At 34.5% G+C, this 25,346-nt stretch overlaps 1 protein-coding gene and 1 long non-coding RNA gene across 4 annotated transcripts; both read left to right on the top strand.

Moving 5' to 3' along the window:
- Window positions 1-89: 89 nt before the first annotated feature.
- Window positions 90-3,335, top strand: LOC122281973 (disease resistance protein RPM1-like). The gene has a single exon (XM_043093864.1). The coding sequence runs from the start codon at window positions 296-298 to the stop codon at window positions 3,128-3,130; it is 2,835 nt and encodes a 944-aa protein (XP_042949798.1). The 5' UTR covers window positions 90-295; the 3' UTR covers window positions 3,131-3,335.
- Window positions 3,336-7,346: 4,011 nt separating this feature from the next.
- Window positions 7,347-24,155, top strand: LOC122281976. 3 transcript variants are annotated; one of them, XR_006230356.1, is made up of 6 exons: window positions 7,347-7,386; window positions 7,495-7,563; window positions 7,688-7,781; window positions 23,460-23,624; window positions 23,716-23,807; window positions 23,927-24,155. It is a non-coding gene; the product is annotated as an uncharacterized LOC122281976 (long non-coding RNA). The 3 variants fall into 3 exon arrangements; XR_006230355.1 differs by lacking the exon at window positions 23,927-24,155 and adding an exon at window positions 23,878-23,908; XR_006230354.1 differs by lacking the exon at window positions 23,927-24,155 and having other exon boundaries at window positions 23,716-23,908.
- The last annotated feature ends 1,191 nt before the right edge of the window (window positions 24,156-25,346 follow it).

Raw genomic sequence — 25,346 nt, 5'->3', positions numbered from 1 at the left:
GATGGGAAACTTGACCGTTTCTCCACTTGCAACCTGAACAGGTTGAGGACATTGGCTCGTAGATCTTGAATACATATGATGCAGAATGCAGCCTAGAATTGTTATATAAGGAAAGCAACTCCAAGACAGAAGCCTCATCTTATCTCTCATATTGCTCCTTGTCTCTCCACCAAAGAAAAAGAACAAAGAAAACCGAAGGGCTTTCTTTAGCCAAGAAAAAAAGCACTGGGGGGGTTCTGAAAAACACAAATTCCAGCACAAACACAAAGGATAGCTGAAGAGAAACAAAGAAACGATGGCTGAAATTGCTGTAAACTATGTACTCGACAAGCTTACAGCCATGTTGCAAGATGAGATACAACTACACAGGGGGGTCAAGGACGAAGCTCAGATGATAGCAGATGAACTAGAACGCATCAAGGCCTTCCTGAGAGATGCTGATGAAATTGAAGACAGGAGTCATGAAGCGGTCGCATGGGTTAAGCTAGTGAGAGAGGTGGCGAATGATATTGAAGATGCTCTTGACGAGTACAATCTTCGAGTCACCCGTCCTCCTGGAGATGATTTGCTGGCTTCCCTTCGGAATATCACTCCTTCCATCAAAAAAATAATAGCTCGTCATCAGATTGCTACTGAAATACAGAGAATCAAATTCAGAGTTCTAAGCATTGCCGAGGGGCACGACAGATTCCGGCCTGAAAATCCAATGGCTGATATCAAGATTGCTCCTAAGACATGGGATACACGCCGACAGGACGCCCTCCTGTTGGAAGAAGCCGATCTAGTGGGCATAGAAATTCCTAAAAAGGAGTTGATCGGCTGGCTACTCCAAGGTGATACTGAACGTGAAGTAGTTTCGGTGGTTGGAATGGGAGGGTTGGGGAAAACCACCCTGGTGAAGAAAGTCTATGATGATGCAGAAGTGAAGCTACAATTCAAGTACCGCGCTTGGATAACTGTATCTACATCTTTTAATATGGAAGAGCTCCTAAAAGACCTCGTTCGGCAACTCTACAAGGTGAAAAGGAAACCAGTTCCTCAAGAAGTGGAAGGCATGAATGAGGCTCAGCTAAGAACGAAAATCAATAGCTTTTTGCAACAAAAGAAGTATCTGATTGTGTTAGATGATGTGTGGCATATTGGAGATTGGGATGCTGTTAAACTTGCATTTCCAAAAAACAGCAGCAGTCGGGTTATGCTCACAACACGTCACGCTGAAGTAGCCTCTGCCTCTTGCATGGACTTCAATGGCGACGTGACCAAGGTCTATCCTTTGAACCCTTTGTCTCCTGAAGAATCCTGGACTCTATTTTGCAGGAAGACTTTTGAGAAAAACACATGTGCTCCGGATTCGAATTGGAAGGCTCTGGCAGATAGTATCCTTGGAAGGTGTGAAGGATTGCCGCTTGCAATTGTGGCAATCAGTGGTGTTTTGGCCACAAAGAGTATAGCCGAATGGGATATGATTCAACGAAGTCTGGCTGATGGGCTCGAAGAAAATGATAGACTCAAAAGTATTAACAAAATATTGTCTCTCAGTTACTATGATCTGCCGTACTATCTCAAGTCTTGTTTTCTGTATTTGAGCATCTTTCCTGACTATCATCCCATTGACAAAATGAGACTAATTCGATTATGGATAGCTGAAGGATTTGTGAAAGCGAAAGAAGGAATGACATTGGAAGAAGTTGCAGAGGCTTACTTCGACGAGCTCTTGAACAGAAGCCTGATCCAAGTGGCAGGGACAACAGGTGAAGGGAGGATCAAAACATGCCGCATCCACGACCTGCTTCGAGAGATAATCATTCGGAAGTCAAGTGACCAAAACTTTCTGACAATAGTTCGAGAAAACGTGATGTTGCCAGAAAAAGCACGTCGCTTATCAATACAGAAAAGCATGCAGGATGTACATGACAAGCAGAGAATGTCTAGACTTCGTTCTTTGCTGATGTTTCGGAGGGTAGATTCACAATCCAAGTCGTATTATCCGATTCTGCATCCTCTTGATCTCAAGCTACTTAAGGTGTTAGATTTGGAAGGTGCACCTCTAGAGATATTCCCCAATGAGATATTCAGGCTGATCCATCTGAAATATCTAAGCTTGAGGAGCACAAAGATAAAAATCATCCCTAGCTCAATTGGGAATCTTCAGAACCTGGAGACATTTGATCTTAAAAACACATGCGTCACTGCATTGCCTGCTGAGATCTCTCGACTTCAGAAACTTCGCCACCTTTTGGTGTATCGGTATGAAGTACAATCTTATGCACACATAAATTCCAAGTATGGTTTCAAGGCGACGGCACATATAACTTGTCTCCAGTCCTTACAAAAGCTCTGCTTCATAGAGGCGGATCATGGTGGCAATGATATAATGAAGGAGCTAGGATGTCTGACTCAACTGCGGAGGCTAGGAATCGTAAAGTTCAGAACAGAAAATGGGGTTGCTCTGTGCTCTTCCATTGACAAGCTTGAAAACCTCCGAGCTTTGTCGATAACTTCAATAGAAGAGGATGAGATAATCAATCTTGATTGCCTATCATGCCCACCTCGATTTCTTCAGCGGCTATATTTGTCAGGAAAGTTAGAGAAGTTTCCCCACTGGATATCTTCTCTCCATAGCTTGGCCAAGGTGTCTTTGAAGTGGAGTCAATTAAGAGATGATCCACTTAAATCACTTCAAGACCTGCCGAATCTAGCACAACTTGAGTTTCTGCAGGTTTATGAGGGTGAGACGTTGCATTTTAAGGCTGAAGGATTTCAGAAGCTTAAAATCTTAAGCCTTGATAAAATGGATGGGCTAAAGACGGTAATAGTAGATGTGGGTGCCATGCCTTTACTTGAAAAGCTAATCCTCCAGCGCTGCAAATTGCTGCACAGCCTGCCATCAGGCATTGAACACCTTAGGAAGCTGAAACTGCTGGAATTTTGGGACATGCCTGCTGAGTTAATCATGACAATACGTCTAGACATTGAAGGTGGAGATTATTGGAAGGTAGAACATGTGCCGGAAATCAACACTAACTATTGGAGAGATGGAGGTTGGGATGTCTATTCATTATATAGATCAATTGATAGTGAGAATCCAGCCCCAACTAGGAGCCTTGAACTTCCTTCGTATTGGAAATAGGATTTTTGTTTCCTTAACTTAGGACATTTTTCATTATGTTGTACTCGTAAAATGTTCATGAACACTAGGTGTAAATCCACCTCAATAAAAGCTCAAACTCAAATCAATTTGAGCTAGTCTGCTTTATGTGCCTTGTAAGCAGATACTAAATAGTGATTGTTACAAGTTCATGTTTTCAATGAAAGTCACATCCTTGTTTTTCAAACATCTGTTTGTATATGCTTCTTCTAAATTTTTAAAGCCTTCAGTCAATGAATGCGATGGCGGAACCGGGCAGCTCGATACCAGCTGTGCAGATTTTCGACAATTGAAAAAAGGAAAGAATGTCATTGCTGGTGAAATCGCAATCTTGCTTCTAGGAACTCATAATCTATTAACACTGGAGATACAAGAATTCGGTGCTGATTTATTAAGATCTCGTTTCGTTGAATTTTCAGTGTGTGGTGGCTAGTAAAGATTGCAATGTCTAAGAGAATGAGCATAGATTGTTATCTATACGAGATAATTATTAAATGGATGAGTGCAGATGACCAATAATGTACTTGGAAGCTGCATTTGTTAGTTTTCAGTATCAAACGAATAGCTGAGTTTTACATTTACATAGTTTTTTTCCAACATGTTTGATATATGCCCAAAAGAAGGAAAAATACACTTTGCACCCTTGAACTACCAAAAACTGACATTCTACATCATTCATTAAGATGAAACTGTCAAGATTGTGTCATGTTTCGTATTTTTCTTTCATCTCAAAAGTCATAATTCAATTTGGATGCAAACTGTTAATTTTTTATAGTTGGAAGATGCAATGTATCGGTTTTAATAGTTTGTGGCGCAAAGTGCACTTTTAAAAAAACAGACTAAAACATAGTTGCAGGAAAAACTTGCCCTCTTAATTTTGCAGATCAAGCCTGATAGATATCGAAAGAATCTTACCTATGTCGGCATCATATTACACATGTTTGCCAAGCATAGAGCACTTTCTCAACTGGAGATACTGTTCTGCTGAGGCACACATGGATCACCACATGTGAAATCAACATTTAGTTACAAACATCACCCCCCAACCAAAAGAAACAAAAAAAATGCTGCATTATTGTGCAAACTTTGTCGTTTCTTTTGCTGTGTCTGTTGTTAAGAATTTAACTTATCTTGAACTAGTTTCGAAGTGGAGAAGAAGAAGAAGAAGAGGAGGAGGAGGAGGAGTAATTACCAGTCTTGATATAATCGAATATCTACTTCATGCATTGCCCAGTCTGTCAGGTATTGGACTTTGCCAAACTTTGGTAGTGAACAACATGCGTTCCAAAGCAGGGGAATTTGTGCTGCGAGTTTTGTTTTAGAAAAATTCTACTCATTGTTCCTACATCACATCACACACCACGTATGATTTTTTATTTTTTTTCTCTTAACAAACATATATTGTAAGAATGATGAGTAGATGAACTCAATTAGTTTAGTAGGAATAAAATAAAAAATAAATAAATAAAAATAAATATAGTGTGTAAAATGACGAGTAGCAAACCTCTCGGCAAAAAAAGCTTAGGAATGCTGACCACAACATAAAAGAGTGACTATAACAGGGACTGATTGAAGTTTTTGACATCAGTGAGAGTGCTAGAACTTATCTCGCAGTTTGCTCCCAACCCTACTGTTCAAACAAAAGTAATGTGGTCAGTCTATTAGTGACTTGATTATCGGAGTAAATGTGACTAGTAATTCGTAATCGATCTTTGTTCTTGTTCCCATGCCGATGACATGGTCTTCGGGCTGACTGATTACAACTGAAAAGAGAGGAACTTGACGGGAGTGTGCTGATAATTCAAGTAGGTTCACAAGTGAAAAAGCAAAGTTGCGAGCAGAATAAACCATCTCAACTTGACTCTTCCCAAGGGATTTCTGTTCTTTGCTGCATGTCTTTCAGGGCTTCAGTCAGAAAACATAACCCAATAAACTTCAATTTCTCCTACTACCATTGGCATTTCACCTTCTCTCAGAAGACAAGTCTTCCTCCTGGCTCCTGTGAGGAGACAACAAGATCTTTTTTGGTGAGTTTTTTAAACTACACTTTTGTTTCTGTGAAATTTTGTGGAGAAATCCCCCTTAAACTGTAAATATCAATAAATCTGGGAAGAACTTACCAAATAAATCTGGAAAGATTTATATAAATTCAAACTTTTAACGGTAAGGTTTAGATAAATGCAATCTTGGTGACTGAATGAAAACTTTTAGGTAGTGAACATAACCATAATCATTTTGATGAATGCAAGATTTTTTCATTGTGCGCGCGCCCAGTTAATCTTGGGTCTAAATACTTTGAGCTGGGCTCTCCTGCAGTTTTTCCAACTCTAAACTCCTGCTCAAGTAATTTCTTTCGAAACTGAATTATAGCCTATGCTTTAGTTGTGGGGTTTTTTTTTTCTTTTTTAAATAAAAGCATCTAATTATTAAATACCCTCACTAAGGCGGAGGAAAACCGTGATTACAACGTTTCATCATAAAAATACATCAATAACGAATATATTGAATTACCAACAAGTCTAGTCGAACAATAACCCGAAGCCTTCCTTGCACCAAATTCTCACCAATAAAATCAAAAGATCTACTCATCGTGTCTTCTTTCGCCAAAAATCTGCTGCCATGTTAGCCTTTCCAAAACTATATTGAAAGCGAATATTGAACAAACTAACAAGAGAACCATTCACTATTTTGTCTTCCCCCCTACCCGAATTACTTAACTCGCGAATAAAATACAATGAGAAGAACTGAAAACATATGACAGTTTTTATCGAATCACTTTACATTTTCCTTGTAAAAAATTCTTTGCTAAATAAGTTTATTTTACTTACAAATTGAAGGGGGCATCAATCAGGTATTCGGGGATGTACAAGAAACTTTTGTTTGAAAAGTTATTGTACTCCCGACTAAGAATCAACAAGAATAACACAGCTCCTCATATGTTCAGATTGGAACACCAAATTGGGACCAAAAAAAAAAAAAAAAAAAAAAAAATTTAAGCCGATGGTTACCAGGAAGAAAGAGCTCCTGAACCACAGAAAGATTGAAAAATGTTGCTACAGCAAAAATAATTTGGATTATCGGATGGTAGCATGTCCTTGTTGTATGTCTGACTACTTTTTGATATTGTGCTAATTTCGTTATTCCACTGTCTTTCCTTTTCTGTTTGCAAACATATCTATGCAACATTGATTTGATTTTTAATCTCTAGAAACATTACCAACTGTTGGCTTTATGTTCTTTTGGTAGATTTCATATGTTCTGTGTGATGCTGGGAAACCTTGTGGTGTGAAATCAGTTTGTCTGTATGGAGGAACCTCTAAACAACCTCAAATATCTTCTTTGAAGTCTGGTGTTGTAAGATATTCTGTTCCTTCTTTTTAATTGCATGAGGATTATATTATATGCCAATTGTAGAAGTCACATTCTTAATTTTCTTTGTCCTTTTGGTATATGTTTTAGCTGCTGCTCGCTTCCCTTTATGTATTATTTGGAAACATAATATGGTGCTATTTTCTCTTGTAATTTGATTTATCTCCTCCTTCATTAAACTCAGGACGTTGTCATTGGAACACCTGGTCGTTTAACGGATCTGATGGAAATGGGTGTGTGCTCCCTTAAGGAGGGGTATCTTTTGTGGTAAGGTTTTTATAAGAATACGGGAATTTTAATTATTATTTCTTACTCTGTTTAATGAATCAATTTGTGCCTATTTTTCTTGTGAGAATAAACGTTTGTAGTTAAAGGAATTGGATTTGCCTTTGCATTTGATTAAGTTTTTGGATCTGTATTTTTGTGGAATTAGTTTGAATCTGTTCCAAGTCTTATGAATTACTTTCTAGCCTTTTTCTTTTGCTGAAGAGTGATATTAAGTGTGCAGCTCGCCAAATGGTAATGTTCAGTGCTACATGGCCCCTGTTGGCTCATCAATTAGCACAGGAGTTCATGGACCCCAATCCAATTAAGGTTTATCTTTGTACATGATGACTTTTTCTGCAGTTTCCTATAACAATCTCTTGAACAGTGAACCTGGTTTCAGGTTGTTGTTGGTTCAGGGGATTTAGCTGCAAACCATGATGTACTGCAGATAGTGGAGGTAAAAATTCTCAATAGCATAAATGATCTGTGTCCTCATAAGCTATGTCAGGCATATATAGTTCAATCTATTAACATACTTTCATAAACATGCATAGGTTTTGGAGTTTGGTTGCTCTTCTAGAAAAATACCACAAATCCCAAAAGTATTTTTTACTATTCAGTTAGATATTTTCCCTGTACAAATTAATTTATTTGTTGAATTGTGGATTCATGCCTGAGTCACTTGAACCCCGGAGTATTCTACTTTTCAGGAATAGAGTATTGGTTTTTGTCTTGTACAAGTGGGAAACAAAACGCGTTGAGAATATGCTGCAAGAGGCGTAAATTCTTGTCATCTTTGGTGCTATAGTTTTAACTTAACGAAGTTGACTATTCTTGCTGCGGCTCTAGGCTGCTGAAGATAAAATAAAACTGTACTGATGATTTTGAGCCTGTTGTTTTTAGAAATTGGAAGGTTGTTTCAATACATGGTGACAAAGCACAGAATGAACGTACAAAGGCACTATCATTATTCAAGAAGGGCAGCTGCCCCTTAATGGTAAGTACTTGCATTTTAGTGTTCGTCATGCATGCACACCCACTCATGATATAATAACTTTGTCACCATTTCTTTGAGTAAAGAATGTACAACGGACTCTTGGAAATTTTAGGACTCCTGATACTTGAGACCAGCTACTTTCTTGAGCATCATTAAAAATTGCAAACAGTGAGCTCAAGCTTGACAAGGTGGACTGGATTAGGCGGAAAAAAAAAAAAAATTGTACTTGTGACTTTTCGAGGAAACATTTTTATTTTTGTATTTAGGTCTTTTTAAATTGTAAGACCCAGAATTGCAATGGCAAACTGAGATTTAGTCATTAAAATCACATATATCTAGTAGTTTTCCAGGAAAATATTGATAAAAGGTTGTATTTTAATTATATAAATTTTTTTTTTCCCCACTACTTGCTTTTTAACCTCTATTTAATATGAAATTTCCAACGTATCCATGTCAAATCACGAAATTGTCTATTAATTTTCTTGAATAGATAAGTTAGATCTCAATTATCAAGATTACGAAATGAATCAAATACTTTAAAATAAATAATCAAACTTGCAAGACACAACGATTGGTTATGAAGGAAAACCCTTTAAAGAACTTTTTAAAGGTAAAACCGTACGGGGCAACTAAACTCAGGAAAGTCAATCTTATTATTTGAAGAACAATTACAAGTAATAATCAATTACAAAACCTTTGCAATTCGATTATCTTACTTGCCTAGACAAATGACTGTTGTCTTCTACTGCAGTAGCAGCCATAACCTCTGGCGATCTTCAAATGTTAACTTCCCTTTTGGAACTCCAGAGGTTGAAATTCAATCGATGTTCCTTCACACTCAAAGCATGATCACACTCAAGAAGATATGAAAAATTCAATGAAAATTCTCAAGTGAATTTTCTCTCATAAAATCTCATAATATACTCTCTAAAATTCGTGGCTTAAAACCCCTGAAAAGATATAAAACCAAATCCCTTTAGTCTGGAAAGAGTTCTAGTCACAATAGTACTCTGCTGACGGTTAGCAACAGTTGCGAAAACGTGTTCAGATGGACTGTTAACATTTCGCGATAACATATTCTGTTATTGACTAAACTCTGTTCAACTTTCTTTTGGATAAATACAAATCTTCTAGAACTCGATTTTAACCTCAATGACTTATCTAAACAACAACTAAAACTTCTAGATAGACTCAACATTGTTTAGATACAAATCAATATTTATTTTACATTCATCTAAATTTAATTAAATAATGATAAGATAAATTTTATCATTCATCCAAATTTAATCAAATAATGATAAGATAAACCTTATTATTTAGTCATCTAATTCTAACTAATTTTTGCCTTTACAATCTCTCATTTTGGCGGATTGGTGACAAAACCAACTTGATGATGTCTTGCATATACAATCTTCCATTTGGCGGATCGGTCACAAAACCAACTTGATGAATGTAGTATGTACCTAAGAAAGTGTTCTAGTCATCATCAATAACCATGTTCAATACTTAGTACTCCCCCTATATATTCTGCTGCTCCCCCTAAAGTATATAATTCTCCTCCTCAATATTTTGTTGTTTCCCTTTTTTATTTTTAGCAAGTTCATTAAACGCCCACTTAATCAAACTCCCCCTAAATTTCACAATATCAAAATATTCCAATTTGCTCTTCCAATACTCTCCCTTTTTGTCACTAATCTGACAAGATACAAAATAGAGTAAATATCACTTATGTGTGCCAAGATGAAGACACTAAGAAAGACATGATGAACAACTCCCATGTGTCTAAATTTTTTATGGATCAAATGTATATGATGTATGAGCATGAATGTATGTTAAATAATGAGCAAAAGATTGAGACAATTTGGTTGAGACAAAAAAACAAACACTTGGTAGGCATACCATGAAAATCGAATGATAAAGATCAAGAACCCACTCAAAAAACGTCCTCAATACATGCATAGAGTAGATATAACAACAAAAATAACCCATTTACTGGCAACTCAGCTCAACAAAACAGCCCAATGCTTCTTAAAATCAAAACCATCCACACATACTTCATCTATCCATATGCCGAACATGAAACTGGAAAAAGAAAAAAAATTAGTGAATTCGAGTATACTTACCTTGATGATGGAAAATGAAGAGAGGAAAATGAAATGGACACCATGAAATGGGTCTTGCATGAAGGAGCCAAGAGACCGTGAAAATAGGTATAGAGAAGTGTTTAGTTACGGGGCTGGGAGCAAATGAAAGAGGCAAGAGATGGGTTTTAACTCTATAAGGCTTGACTCTCTGGTGCACGTGCTAGACCAAAAAGTCCCACTGGGACGCATACACTTTGTTTAAAAAAAAACACAATACCCCATCTTGACCCAAAAAAATAACAAAAAAACTTTATATTTTTATTTTTGTATTTATTTTATATAAACAAAAAAAAAGTAGAGATTAGAAAAAAAAAATAACAAAAAAATTGATTTAAAAAAAAAAATAGTAGGGTAAGTAACATGCCTAGATGCATCTTAATTCAAACATAGTGTAACTCACAAAACAAATTCAATAGAGTATACCCTCTTATTTGCAACAATCACTATAGATATTCACTTATCATAAGATCATCAATGTCAAAGTTCATGTGAGTGTGTGAATGAGTATACTTATAACATAGCATTTTTATGAACTTCTTTCTTCAATATATTTTTAATACCTTTATTCATGAATGATTGCTTCTTATAGATGCTCACAAGAGTTTGTTGCTTCACCTTAAAAGTCAAACTTTATGTTAAGGCCTAGATACATGAGCATCTCCTTTAAACACTAGTTTGTACACCCCCTTTTTGTGTTCATGTTTGTTGCTCATCTTTTTCCATAATGATTAGAGCAATGATTTTTTCTGTAAGAACTTAAGGTGATAGATCCGTGTAGGGTGTTTATCTTTTTTCGCAATGAATTAACACCGATTTTTTCTATATGGATCAACTCTTTGTGTTTGGCAAGAGGAGAGCCCTTTATTGATGTACTAAGTTCAACTAGTATTAGTCAATTCAAGGCATGAACTCCTTCTTTGATGAGCATCTCATTAAATAATGTGAACTTTAATTATAAAATACATACATATAAATTCCTCACTATGCATTGAAAGTGAACTTTGCCAAGATAATCCATAGAGTTAGTATGCACAAAGTGAATCGTACAAAATAGAGAGATGTATAGGTTCAAGAATTTATTAAGTGATAACACAAATGCTCAAACTTTGATATATCAAACATGTATTTTCTTTAAAGAAAAGATTTGAATCAAACCAGATTTTTTTATATATTATATTTTTCTTATTTAAAACTGAAAAACAAAAATATAAAAGTAAAACAGAAAAATAAAATGCATGTCTTAGACTAATGCAATAATATAAAGAATGCAAGAACATGCAAGTAGTCCTATCAATTAATGTGACATGGCATCTTCTTTGACCACCCACTTTGCTTTAAATTTTGGCCTATTCTTTTTATTAACATCATTTTGTATGATCTTTTCTTTATTTTGAAAGTAAAAATCTGCTAGTTCACCAATTTTGAGACTTAAAAAATTGATTTGTTGACTCATATCACAAACTTGATTTTCTAGACTATTTCCTTTCCTTTTTGGATTTCTTTCACATCCACTTTTCTTCACTTTATTCAAGTTAAAGTAATTTGGCCTTATATGACCAACAACACTACAATAATGACAAGTAGGAATAAATCTACCATGCAGATTTTTTGAATAAACTGACTTAGGTTTAGCATAATTTTGAAAATTCTTACCTTGACTTCCTTTAACAAAAACAATACCTTTGGAAGTTATAGCTGTTGCCCAGATGACTAACACAAGAGTGAGGGTGAATTGAGTTATATTTAAAATAACAATTATAAATCAAATATACAATATAAAATATAAACAAAATATGAAACAGTAATAAATATAAAGAATAAGGGTAAGAGAGAAGCAAACTCAGTATGTTAACGAGGTTCGACCCCATTGCCTACGTCCTCGCCTCAAGCTACCCCTTGAGGATTCCCAAATTCACTATTCAACCTCCTTCAGGTGGAGATAGAAACCTATTACACTTTTGAACAACACCGCTACAAAGGATCCGTGTAGAACACCCTTTACACTTGCAATCACGTTACACGTGGTGATTCAACTATTCCCCGTATAGAACACTTTATACACACACAAGGGTTATACACACCCTTTTTCTGATACAAGAGCTGATAGTGGGTAGGTTATCAGAAAATACTCCTCAATGAGTGAAATAAGAACAATACAGCGCAAACTATATCTTTCAAAATGAACAAGGATTAAGGCTCAATGCTTAGAGAAGAGAGAATGAGAGTTTTGAATGAATGTTGTATGCTCTGGATATTGTTAATGTGAAGCTCTCAAATGATCTATTTATAGGTATATGAGACTTCATATTCAAATTAAAAAAGATTCACATGTCAAAGACAACATCATTCACTTTTTTAAAAAATTCAAATAAAAGGTTCTTCTTTTTCAATCGTCAAAGACAACATCATTCATTTTTCAAAAACTTCAAACCTAATCTTTTACTTTTGGCATATGATAAAAGGAGCATACTTTTCTTTTCAAACAAATCAAACTTAATCTTTTACTTTTTGCATATGACAAAAGAAGTACACTTTACTTTTCCAAAAATTCAAACCTAATCTTTTACTTTTTGCATATGACAAAAGGAGCACACTTTATTTTTCAAAAAATTCAAACCTAATCTTTTACTTTTTGCATATGACAAAAGGAGTACACTTTACTTTTCAAATATTTCAAACAAAATCATCTACCTTTTGCATAAGTTAAAAAAAGTATCAATCACTTTTGAAAATATTCAAATAAAATATACACATGTGAAATATGACAATCAATCATTTTTAATATTTTCAAAGTTCAACCCTTTAATCAAGGCATGCACATGTAAAAGATGACAATCAATCATCTTTCAAACTTTTCAAATTTGATTTTCAAAAATATTCATGCACATGTGGAAAATGTATTTTAATGCTTTATGATAAAATATTAATTTTGAGTATTAATCCTAATTTCAAATTTTGAAGAGATTTACAACATTACTCTATAACTTTAATGTGAACTTATTCCCTTCTTACTCATGCTTGTTTCCTTAATGTGCTTGACTCCATTGTGTAGACAACGTGAGTTTGAGACTTCTTTATTCTTTAAATTCATTTGTTATCATCAAAATTCATGTGTAGATATATAATTACACAAAACTTGAAACTTTGGGTTTAACAATCTCCCCCTTTTTGATGGTGACAAATACTTGATAGAACCTGAAACCTGCATTGATACTTAAGCTCCCCCTGAGAATGTGCGTTAATTTTTCAAGTAAAAGTATAAATATAATTCAAAGCATATATAATAAGTTTAGCAATTCAAACAATGTTAATATTCTACTCTAACACTTCTCCCCCTTTTGGCATCATTAAAAGGGATTCGCAACAAGTAAATGGATCTGAAGAAAACGGTGCGTTAGTAGACACTGTAGATTGTTGAAAAAAATAAATAAATAAATTTGATACGCCCGTGACCCGACAAGTGTGACTGGAGATTTGAAAAAATCGCTTGATGTTGTTGACAAACAAGATTGAAGGCTCCGAGTTTCTAAAAAATTTCATTTTCACCGATCGGGAAAAAAATCATATTGTTCTTTGACTTGGATGATAACTCGTCTGGTTCTTTATGCTATCTCTATAAAATCAGTCTTAAAGTTCATCCAATCCGCATCAAGTTTTCTTCTCATCTCTATAACTTATCTGCATTCCTTCAACATTCTCGTTTTAAGCCTTCTATTCTTTTCTCAATGGCTCATTCTTCTAACATTTATCTAGATCCATCCATGAGACATTCTGCACCTCAACCTTCTGTCCTTTCTGCAGCTGCCATTGGTGCCATGTTACAGCAAGAAAATAATAATTTGGCTAATAAGTCAGATTCTGATGCTATCTATGACTTGGTGAGTCTTGGGACTCGCTACTTTTCCTCTATTGTTGCTTTTTCCCAACGGCTATAAGCCAAAAATTATGAAATTGAAAAGCTCAAAGAACAAATTGTTGTACTTCAATGAATTGTTCAAGAGTCTCACACAAAGGAACGAATTATTCGGTAGAAGAATAAACAGTTGAAATCTTTATTAGATTCTTTATTCCGCTTGCCGGTTCCCATGGATAAGAATGACATGATATTCTATGAAGAGAATGAGCGTCTCAAACATGAAGCTAATAATCTCAAGTTTATGTAAAATTATTTAAAAAATCTATCTCTATTTTTATTGACTCTGGTCTAACTTTTAAGAGATATTCATAGCATGCATCATACCTATTTATCTTCTGATCATACATAATCTATATTCTGGTAAAGGTTTTGTGAAAATATCTGCTAACTGATCGTGTGTGTTTGTGAACTCTAGTATTATATCACCTTTCTGCATATGATTTCGAAGAAAATGATATCTTATTTCAATATGCTTAGTTCTAGAATGTTGTATTGGGTTCTTTGAAAGATTTATAACACTTGTATTATCACATTTGATTAGAATGTGATTATACATGAATTTAAAATTTTCAAATTGTTGCTTCATGTAGAGAACTTGAGCACAACAACTACCCGCAACAACATATTCTGCCTCAGCAGTAGATAGTGCAACAGAATTTTATTTTTTACTAAACCAGGAAACTAGTGCATGACCTAAGAAATGACATGCTCCACTAGTGCTTTTTCGATCTATTTTACAGCCAGCATAATCTGCATCTGTGTAACTGATTAGATTGAAAGATGTGTGCTTAGGGTACCACAACCCTAAGTTAATTGTACCACTAAGATATCTGAAAATGCGCTTAACTGCAATTAAATGTGATTCTTTTAGAGATGATTAAAAGCGTGCACATAAGCACACACTAAACATAATATTTGGTCTACTAACTGTTAAATATAATAAGTTATCAATCATACCTCGATATATTTTCGAGTCAACTGGCTTACCAGATTCATCTTTATCAAGTTTAGTTGATAGACTCATTGGTGTTCCAATTTCCTTAACACTTTCCATCCCAAACTTTTTCAGTAATTCCTTAATATATTTTGATTGATTGATGAATGTCCCATTTTTTACTTGCTTAATTTGCAATCCGAGAAAGAATGTAAGTTCTCCCATCATGCTCATCTCAAATTCTTCCTGCATAGTCTTAGCAAAAACTTGATACATATTTTTATTAGTAGCACCGAATATTATATCATCAACATAAATCTGAATCAAAAGAATATCATTATTTTCATATTTAATGAAAAGAGTTGTGTCGATTTTTCCTCTTGAAAAACCTTTTTCAATCAAGAAACCACTGAGTCTCTCGTACTAGAGCTTGTATAAGTCCATATAGTGCTTTTGTGAGTTTGAAAACATGATTTAGAGAAATATGATTTTTAAAACCTGGAAGTTACTCAACATATACCTCTTCATTTATAAAATCATTTAAGAAAGCATTTTTAACATCCATTTGAAAAAGTTTGAAATCTTTATAACAAGCATATGCAAGTAGCATTCGAATAGCTTCTAATCTTGCGACTGGTGCATATGTCTCATCATAATCGATTCCTTCTTCTTGATTAAAATCTTGGGCTACAAGTCGAACTTTATTTCTAGTAATGACTTCGGACTCATCTTTCTTGTTTCTAAAAATCCATTTTGTTCCAATAATAGTATGATTTTTGGGTCTAGGAACAAGTGTCCAAATATCATTTCTTTCAAATTGATTCAACTCTTCTTGCATAGCTAGAATCCAAGATTCATCAAGAAGTGCGTCATCAATATTTTTGGGTTCAATTTGAGATAGAAAAGCAGTATGATTGTAAATATTTCTAAGAGATAATCGAGTACTTACACCTCGTGAAGGTTCTCCTAAAATTTGTTCCACTGGATGATCTTTTACAAATTTCCATTGTTTGGTTGCATCTTGTATTAAATTTTGATTATCTTTCCTGATGGCTCCATGTTGAACTTCCTCTATTGTTTTCTCTTTGTTGAGATTGAGACTTTCCGTATTATTTATACCTCCTGTTTCTTCATCAATAGATTTCTTGGAGAGTGGAGAATTAGATTCATCAAATACTACATGCATAGATTCTTGTACAGTCAAAATCTTTTTATTGAATACTCTATAAGCTTTACTATTAATAGAATACCTGAAAAAGATACTTTCATCAGATTTTGCATCAAACTTGTCTAAATTATCTCTGTCATTCAAAATAAAACATTTGCATCCAAATACATGAAGGGAAGTAATATTGGGTTTTTTCTCATTCCAAAGCTCATAGGGGGTTTTATCTAACTTAGACCTTAGCATAACTTTATTTATAACATAACATGTAGTACTTACCGCTTCGGCCCAAAAATAACTGGGCAAGTTGTTCTCATTGAACATTGTTCTTGCCATCTCTTGAAGAGATCTATTTTTCCTCTCTACTACCCCATTTTATTGAGGAGTTCGAGGAGCAGAAAAATTATGCACAAAACCATTTTCATCACAAAATGTTTCAATATTTTTATTAACAAACTCTTTTCCCCTATCACTTCGGATATTTGAAATAGTATAGCCCTTTTTATTTTGAATTCTCTTGCATAACTTGGTAAAGACATTATGTGCCAAATCTTTATGAGCAAGAAAGATGACCCAAGTATATCTAGAGAAATCATCAACAATAACAAATGCATAATATTTTCCTCCTACACTTGCAACTCTATTTGGTCCAAAAAGATCCATGTGTATCAGTTGCAATGGTCTAGTAGTGGAAATATGTTTCTTGGTTTTAAAAGAAGTTTTTGTTTGTTTACCAAACTGGTATGTATCACAAATTTTATCTTTAAGAAAATTTGCTTTTAGTAAACCTCTCACAAGATCATTTTTTGAAAGTTTGGAAATAAGTTCCATGTTGGCATGACCTAATCTTTTATGCCATAGCCAACTAGTTTCATTTTGAGCTAAAAAGCAAATAGCATCTTGTGAGGTAATTTCTTCAAAATCGATTGTATAAACATTATTGTTTCTAAAAGTAATAAAACAAATATTACAATCATGATCATTCAAAATAATGCACTTATCCATTTTGAAAGTAACTGTAAATCTTTTATCACATAATTGACTTATACTCAAAAGATTATGTTTTAGACCTTCAACAAGTATAACATCTTCAATTATGAGAGAAGATTCATTACCAATTTTACCTATTCCCACGATCTTCCCTTCTAGTTATCTCCAAATGTCACGTGTCCTTCTTCTTTAGATCTAAGATCAAAGAACTTAGTTTTGTCTCCCGTCATGTGTCTTGAACATCCACTATCTAAAAACTACTTGTTTTTGCTTGTGGATGACTTCATGCATATCTATAAAAACAATTAAAATGATTTTTCTTGGTATCCAAGTTCTTTAGGTCCTTTATTTATTAGTATTAGAAGAAACAAGATTTTTAGGTACCCATATGACCCTAATAGTCATTGTATGATTTCTTCTAATAGGACAAGTATAATAATTATGACCATTTCTATTACAAAAATTGCAAATAGTATGTGACATATATGAAAAGTTTGAATGATTATAATAATATCTTTTTTTGATAAAATTATTTTTATGAAAAGAATTTTGAATATTAGTCTTTGATGTAGAAGGATTATCAAAGAAATTTTTATAAATTTTGTATTTTTGTTTTGGCATATATCCCAAATCTGTCTTGTCAAAAATACATTTTTGACTACCAAGAAGTTTTTCAAAATTTCTTTTTCTATTCGTAAAGTTTTCAACAATATTTTCTAAATCGGTTTTCTTCTTATTCAATTCAAGATTTTCATCTTTCAAAATGATACTTTCTTTTCTTAAAATATTAATTTCTTTTGTTAAAGAAAAATTTTTCTTTTTCAAAGCAATATACTTGATACCCAATTTTTCAAATTCCTCATATACCTCTTCTAAAATATTTTACAATTCTTCATATGAAAGATCTTCAATATTATCAAGATTTGTTACCTCAATGTCATCTTTAGCTATAAGACAAAAATTTGCTGATTTTTCATTACTTGCTTCACTATCTGAACTACTTGAATCATCATCCCATATACCTTTCATTACTTTCTTGCCCTTGTTTCGATCTTTCTTTAGTAGATGACAATCTGGTTTGATATGACCAGGCATATTGCATTTATAACAAATTAAATTGTCATTTTTACCTGAATTTTTCTTGGAAAACTTTTTGAAAGATTTCCTTGGAGGAGTTTTATTCTTTAAGAACCTCTGAATTCTTTTTATTATCATCGCAACTTCTTAATCTTTGTCTTTATTTTCCTCATTTTCATCACTTTTACTTTCATGAGCAACAACTTTAAGTGCCAAGCTCTTCTTTAGCTTTCCTTCTTCTTCTCCTCTTTTTAATGTGTACTCATGGGTGATAAGTGACCCGATGAGTTTATTCACTTCGAGCTTCTTGAGGTCTCTAGCTTCAAGAATCGCTGTCACTTTTGATTCCCAGCGTTTTGGTAGAGAGTTGAGAATTTTTCTTACTATCTCCACCTTGGAATAAATTTTGCCAAGAGCTGTCAAACTGTTTATGATGTTAATAAAATGAGTGTGCATACTAGAAATAGATTCATCACCATTCATCTTAAACATTTCATATTCATGAGTAAGGATATAAATTTTTTATTCCTTGACTTGCGAAATTCTTTCATAAGTAACTTCCAAATTATCCCAAATTTCTTTTGCCGTAGCACAAGTCATTATTCTATTAAACTCATTTCCATTGAGAGCATTAAATAATAAATTCATAACAGTTAAATTCAAAGTATAAAGTCTATCGTCTTCACGATTAAACTCTTCTTCTTCATTTTTGACCTTTACTCCATCAACCACTTTTGTTGCAATATAAGGTTCATTTACAATACATTTCCAGATTTTTCGACCTTGAGCCTGAAGGAATATTCTCATTTTAACTTTCCAGAATGAGTAATTATCTCCACAAAAGAGTGGAGGCCGACTGCTAGATTGATCTTCATCAAATGAAGCTGCAATATTAGCCATAAGATCTTAACTCAAAAGATAGTTAATCTTATAATAGAGCTCTTAGCTCTGATACTAATTGTTACTGATTATAGGCCGCACCTATGTCACCTAACAATTGTACCTACCAGACTAGCCGGCCACCATCTCTACCGGTGCACCGTCACCTATGGTCGGAGAGTCTTGCTTCGGTGACACAGTCACAAGCGAGAGTTCCCATGAGTGATCTGCCTGTATGAACAGTACATGTCAACTAGCTCTGATACCAATTGTTGCCCAGGTGACTAACACAAGAAGGAGGGTGAATTGGGTTGTATTTAAAATAACAATTATAAATCAAATATATAATATAAAATATAAATAAAATATGAAACAGTAATAAATATAAAGAGTAAGGGTAAGAGAGAAACAAACTCAGTATGTTAACGAGGTTCGGCCCCATTGCCTACGTCCTCGCATCAAGCTACTCCTTGAGAATCTCCAAATTCACTATTCAACCTCCTTCAGGTGGAGATAGAAACCTATTACACCTTTGAACAACACCGCTACAAAGGATCCGTGTAGAACATCCTCTACACTTGCAATCACCTTACATGTGGTGATTCAACTATTCCCCGTGTAGAACACTTTTTACACGCACAAGCGTTATACACACCATTTTTCTGATACAAGAGCTGATAGTGGGTAGGTTATCAGAAAACACTCCTCAATGAGTGAAATAAGAACAATACAACGCAAACTATATCTCTCAAAATGAACAAGGATTAAGGTTCAATACTTAGAGAAGAGAGAATGAAAGTTTTGAATGAATGTTGTATGCTCTGGATATTGTTAATGTGAAACTCTCAAATGATCTATTTATAGGCATATGAGACTTCATATTCAAATTAAAAAAGATTCACATGTCAAAAACAACATCATTCACTTTTTCAAAAAATTCAAATAAAATGTCTTATTTTTCAATTGTCAAAGACAACATCATTCATTTTTCAAAAACTTCAAACCCAATCTTTTACTTTTGGCATATGACAAAAGGAGCACACTTTTCTTTTCAAATAAATCAAATCTAATCTTTTACTTTTTGCATATGACAAAAGGAGCACACTTTACCTTTCAAAAAATTCAAACCCAATCTTTTACTTTTTGCATATAACAAAAGGAGCACACTTTACTTTTCAAATATTTCAAACAAAATCATCTAACTTTTGCATAAGTCAAAAAAGATATCAATCATTTTTAAAAATATTCAAATAAAGCATGCAGATGTGAAAGATGACAATCAATCATCTTTAATATTTTCAAAGTTCAACCCTTTAATCAAGGCATGTACATGTAAAAGATGACAATCAATCATCTTTCAAAATTTTCAAATTTAATTTTCAAAAATATTCATGCACATGTGGAAAATGTATTTTAATGTTTTATGATAAAATATTAATTTTGAGTATTAATCCTAATTTCGAATTTTGAAGAGATTTACAACATTACTCTATAACTTTAATGTGAACTTGTTCCCTTCTTACTCATGCTTGTTTCCTTGATGTGCTTGACTCTATTGTGTAGACAACTTAAGTTTGAGACTTCTTTATTGTTTGAATTCATTTGTTATCATCAAAATTCATGTGTAGATATATAATTACACAAAACTTAAAATTTTGGGTTCAACAGTAGCAGCGGATGATGAGACCAATTTTTCTTTCTCCTTTGAAGCCATGTACCCTAGACTAGTTCTATAACTACTCATCTTTTAAACACTCAATATCTCTTTTAATTTTTGTGTTGCTGTTTTTTCTTGAACCTTTTTCAATACTTTTTCTAGTACAATTTTTTGATTCCTTAATCTTACTATTTCAATATTAGAAATTTTGAATGGATCAGACAAGTTATTTTTCTCACTCTCCATATCAGTGAATTTCTTGTACAGCTTCTTGTTAAGTTTTTTTAATTTGATCACTTCTTCACATACATCATTATAAGTTTCTTGTAAATTCAACTCATCCACAACTAAAGCAACCCCCGAATCATTATTGTCATCATCACTTTCAGATTTTGTTAGTTCAATATCAGAAAAATCATTAACAACAGTAGAAAAAGCCACAAAAGTATTATCATAATTAGATAATAAACTTGAAATTTCAGATTCTGAACTATCACTAAATGTGACATTCAATGTTTTTCCTTTATTTTTCATAAAATTTGGACATTTAATTCTTATATGACCATAACTAGAACATTCATGATACTTTACTTTATCAGATTTTTCTTTATTCCATTTTTCAAAATAATTTTTCTTTGCAGAAAATTCTTTACCTCTTTTTTTTTTCTTTCCACTATACTTTTTATTAAATATGAATTTTCTGAACTTTCTTACTATGAGATCTATATCCTCATTGTTAAGATTTTCTTCATCAGAAAAATCATCTTGATACTCTTTTACTGTTTTGAGAGTAATGGACTTACATTTTCTTGTTTGAGGAAGTGAGGATTCATACGTTTGTAAGGAACCGACTAACTCTTCAATCTTTATTGTATCCAAATCCTTACTTTCCTCAATGACAGTAACCTTAGGTCGAAATCTTTCTGGTAGAAATCTCAAAATCTTCCTTACGATCATTGAATCCTCTACCTTCTCGTCGAGATTAAACCTGGAATTCACAATATCATTCCGTTTAGCATAAAAATCATTAAAATTTTTATCTTCTAACTTTTTAATCTCTTCAAATTTTGAGGTTAGCATCTGCAATTTCTAATTTTTTATTCTATTCTTGTGCCTTCGTATGTAACCTCCAAAATATCTCAAGCTTCTTTAACAATCTCACACATGGAGATTATTTTAAATTTTTTGAAGGATACCGCCATGAAAATAGCGTTAAATCCTTTACTATTCAAATTGCAATTGCTTATTTCATCTTTTGTCCAAGCATCTATAGATGTCTCGGGTTTACTCCATCATCGTTCAACCGAATGCTATACACGTTCATCTAAAGACTTGAGAAAAGCTTTTATACGAACTTTCCAATAAGTATAGTTTTCCTCATTGAAGTATGGTGGAACTTATAATGACGTCGACATGATCTACAAGAGCACAGATCACACTCAAATGAGTGAATCTGACTCTGATACCAATTGAAATTCCTAACGTACCCTTGTAAAACCACAAAATTGTCTACCAATTTCCTGGAACAAATAAGTTAGATATTAATTATCAAGATTATGAAACGAATCAAATACTTTAAAATAAATAATCAAACTTGCAAGACATAACGATTGGTTACGAAGGGAAACCCTTTAAAGAACTCTTTAAAGGTAAAACCCTATGGGGCAACCAAACTTAGGAAAATCAATCTTATTATTTGAAGAACAATTACAGGCAATAATCAATTACAAAACCTTTACAATTCGACTCTCTTACTTGTCTAGACAAATGACCCGTTTGTCTTTTACCGCAGTAGCAGCTAGAACTTTTGGTGATTTTCAAATGTTGACATCCATTCTAGAACTCCAGAGGCTGAAATTCAATCGATGTTCCTTCACACTCAAGAAGATATGAAAAATTGAATGAAAATTTTCAAGTGAATTTTCTCTCATAAAAACTCAGAATATACTCTCTAAAATTCATGGCTCAAAACCATTGAAAAGATATAAAAGCGAATACCTTTAAATAGAAAGTCTGGAAAGAGTTCTAGTCACAGTAGGATTCTGCTAACGGTTAGCAACAGTCACGAAAACGTGTTCCGAGGGACTGCTAACATTTCGCGATAACATCTTCTGTTATTGACTAAATTCTGTTCAGCTTTCTTCTGGATAAATACAAATCTTCCAGAACTCGCTTTTAACCTCAATGACTTATCTAAACAACACCTAAGACTTCTAGATAGACTCAACATTGTTTAGATACAAATAAATACTTATTTTACATTCATCCAAATTTAATCAAATAATGATAAGATAAACCTTATCATTCATCTAAATTTAATTAAATAATGATAAGATAAACTTTATCATTTAGTCATCTAATTCTAGCCAATTTTTGCCTTTACATAACATATGAATGACTAGCCATTACAACATTCCCCTTTTATGCATTTCACAATGATCAACGTCCTAGGTAACTAAGGGCCATAGCTCTCTTGCTAGAAGCCTAGGATACTAATTATTACTACCATTTGTTTGTTGTGAGCGACCATGTGTGAAGCTTGATCCTTGCACATGTTACTGGAGATAACACACCTGGTCTGGATTATGATGGCATTGTGCAGATCATGGTAGTAGTACTCCAGTTCTAGATCCCTTGTTGTGGAGTTGTGGCGTGAAGGTTTAAATTTTGGGGGCGAATGATGGAGAGTCCTAGAGTGTACAGCGATGGGAGCTGCTTCACTTGGTCAATTAGATCTCATTTTGTGGAGCCGATCTTGACCACTTTTAGCTTTGCTGCATTTAATTTGTGTGATGAGGGAGGGGAGAAAATGAAATGGCTTTATCAACAAATCAAAAGATTAGAGGAGAAATTCCTGTGTACTTGGGCTTTGTTGGCAACTTATTGTAGCATTTATCCAACACCGTATATGTGCAGGTAGCTACTGACGTGGCTGCTCGGGGATTGGATATTCCAGATGTTTAAGTAGTGATCAACTGTAGCTTTCCTCTCACCACAGAAGACTATGTCCACAGAATTGGGCGGACTGGATGAGCTGGGAAGAAGGGTGTTGCCCATACATTCTTCATGCAGCAGAACAAGGTAAATTCTCTCTGGGTGGTAGTTCAATAACAGAGGGAGCATCATTCATTATCCAATTCTTTTATTTTTCATTTTCTCAAAACTATTTCAGGGACTTGCTGGGGAGCTGGTGAATGTTCTCAGAGAAGCTGGGCAAATTGTGCCAGATGCCCTTAAAAATTTTGCACTCATGTAAAGAAGAAGGTGTGCGTTGATTCCTTGTATCATTTTCCTCTCCATGATTAGGTTTTTGTGCTTACTGTTCACTGTTCAGTTCTTCATACGACTTCAAATAATTTTAAGTACGGACTGTTGCATTGGAGGAGTCCAAGCTCTACGGGGCTTACTTCAAGGAAATTCCTATAAATGCTCCCAAGTCTAAAAAGATCACATTTGACAACTCGGACGACGAAGATTGAATCATGTGGTAATCTAAATGCGTTTCTTCTTAGGTAGGGATCAAAAGATTTACAGCTGATTGTTGAATACCAATTGCCCTCCGTCCTCTGCAACGCTAGTGCCATCATTTTCCTTGGAATATTTTTGCCATTGTAATCTGTTAAAGTAACGATCCCTGCACATCCAGCACTCAGTTGCCTGCACATGAGTAGACCAACATCACATGCAGCACCTGCGCAGCACTTGCTCCACTAGCTGCAGCAAAGCAACGATCCCTGCACATGCAGCACTCAGTTGCCTGCACATGAGTAGACCAGCATCACATGCAGCACCTGCGCAACACTTGCTCCACTAGCTGCAGCACTCAGTTGCCTGCACATGCATTACGTGCAGCACCTGCAACTCGTGTATAAAAGAGGCAAGCCTCATTGTAAACAGCAAGATGAAATATACAAAGTTATTTCATTTATCTTAGCATGGTATCAGAGCTATACCAGGACTAATTGTCCACCATGAGTGATTCTAATCCCCTTTCTCCTTCTCCTTCTCCTTCTCCCTCCCTCTCCTCACCAAATCTGTCTCACATTATCGCTGTCAAGCTTACTCCCGAAAACTACCTTTTGTGGAAGGTTCAAATCATTCCATATCTAAAAGGCCAAAGATTATTTAAGTTTGTAGATGGCACTCATCTAGCTCCCTTACCCAAACTGCCCAATGACTCCCCTAATCCAGAATATGATATGTGGGTGCAACATGACCAAATGGTCATGTCTGCATTAATCTCCTCACTATCTGAATCTGTTATAGCTCAGGTAGTGGGCTGCATCTCTACACGAGAAGTTTGGATCTCTCTTGAAAAATCATATGCTTCCACCTCTCAAGCCCGTGTTGTTCAGACACAGTTTCAGCTAGCATCGCTTAAGAAGGGAGTTGATTCCATTCCAGTCTATTTTCATCGTGCGAAAAATCTTGCAGACACCATGGCAGCATTAGGACGTCCTCTACCCTCCTCTGAATTCGTTCCCTATCTCCTAGCTGGACTTGGTCCAGACTATGATGCTATAGTCTCCTCTGTCACTACTCGCATAGATCCCATTTCAACAGAGGAACTCTTCAGCCATCTTCTTGCTCATGAAGCAAGACTTCAACACCATGCAGCCAATCTCTCTCTATTTTCTTCCCAGGAGATGTCTGCAAACTTTTCGGCCCGTTCTTTCAACAATGGACGTGGTCGCAACAATGGCCGTGGCCGTAACAATGGCACTCGTGGGCGTGGAGGCAGATATCCTCCAAATCGGTCTCGTGGTTCCTCTGGGTATTTAGGTAATACATTCAACTCTTCTT

This window comes from Carya illinoinensis, chromosome 11 (assembly GCF_018687715.1).
Source record: "Carya illinoinensis cultivar Pawnee chromosome 11, C.illinoinensisPawnee_v1, whole genome shotgun sequence".
Taxonomy (NCBI): domain Eukaryota; kingdom Viridiplantae; phylum Streptophyta; class Magnoliopsida; order Fagales; family Juglandaceae; genus Carya; species Carya illinoinensis.
Note: the sequence above shows the minus strand (reverse complement) of the source record. Positions and strands in the feature narration are given on the sequence as shown.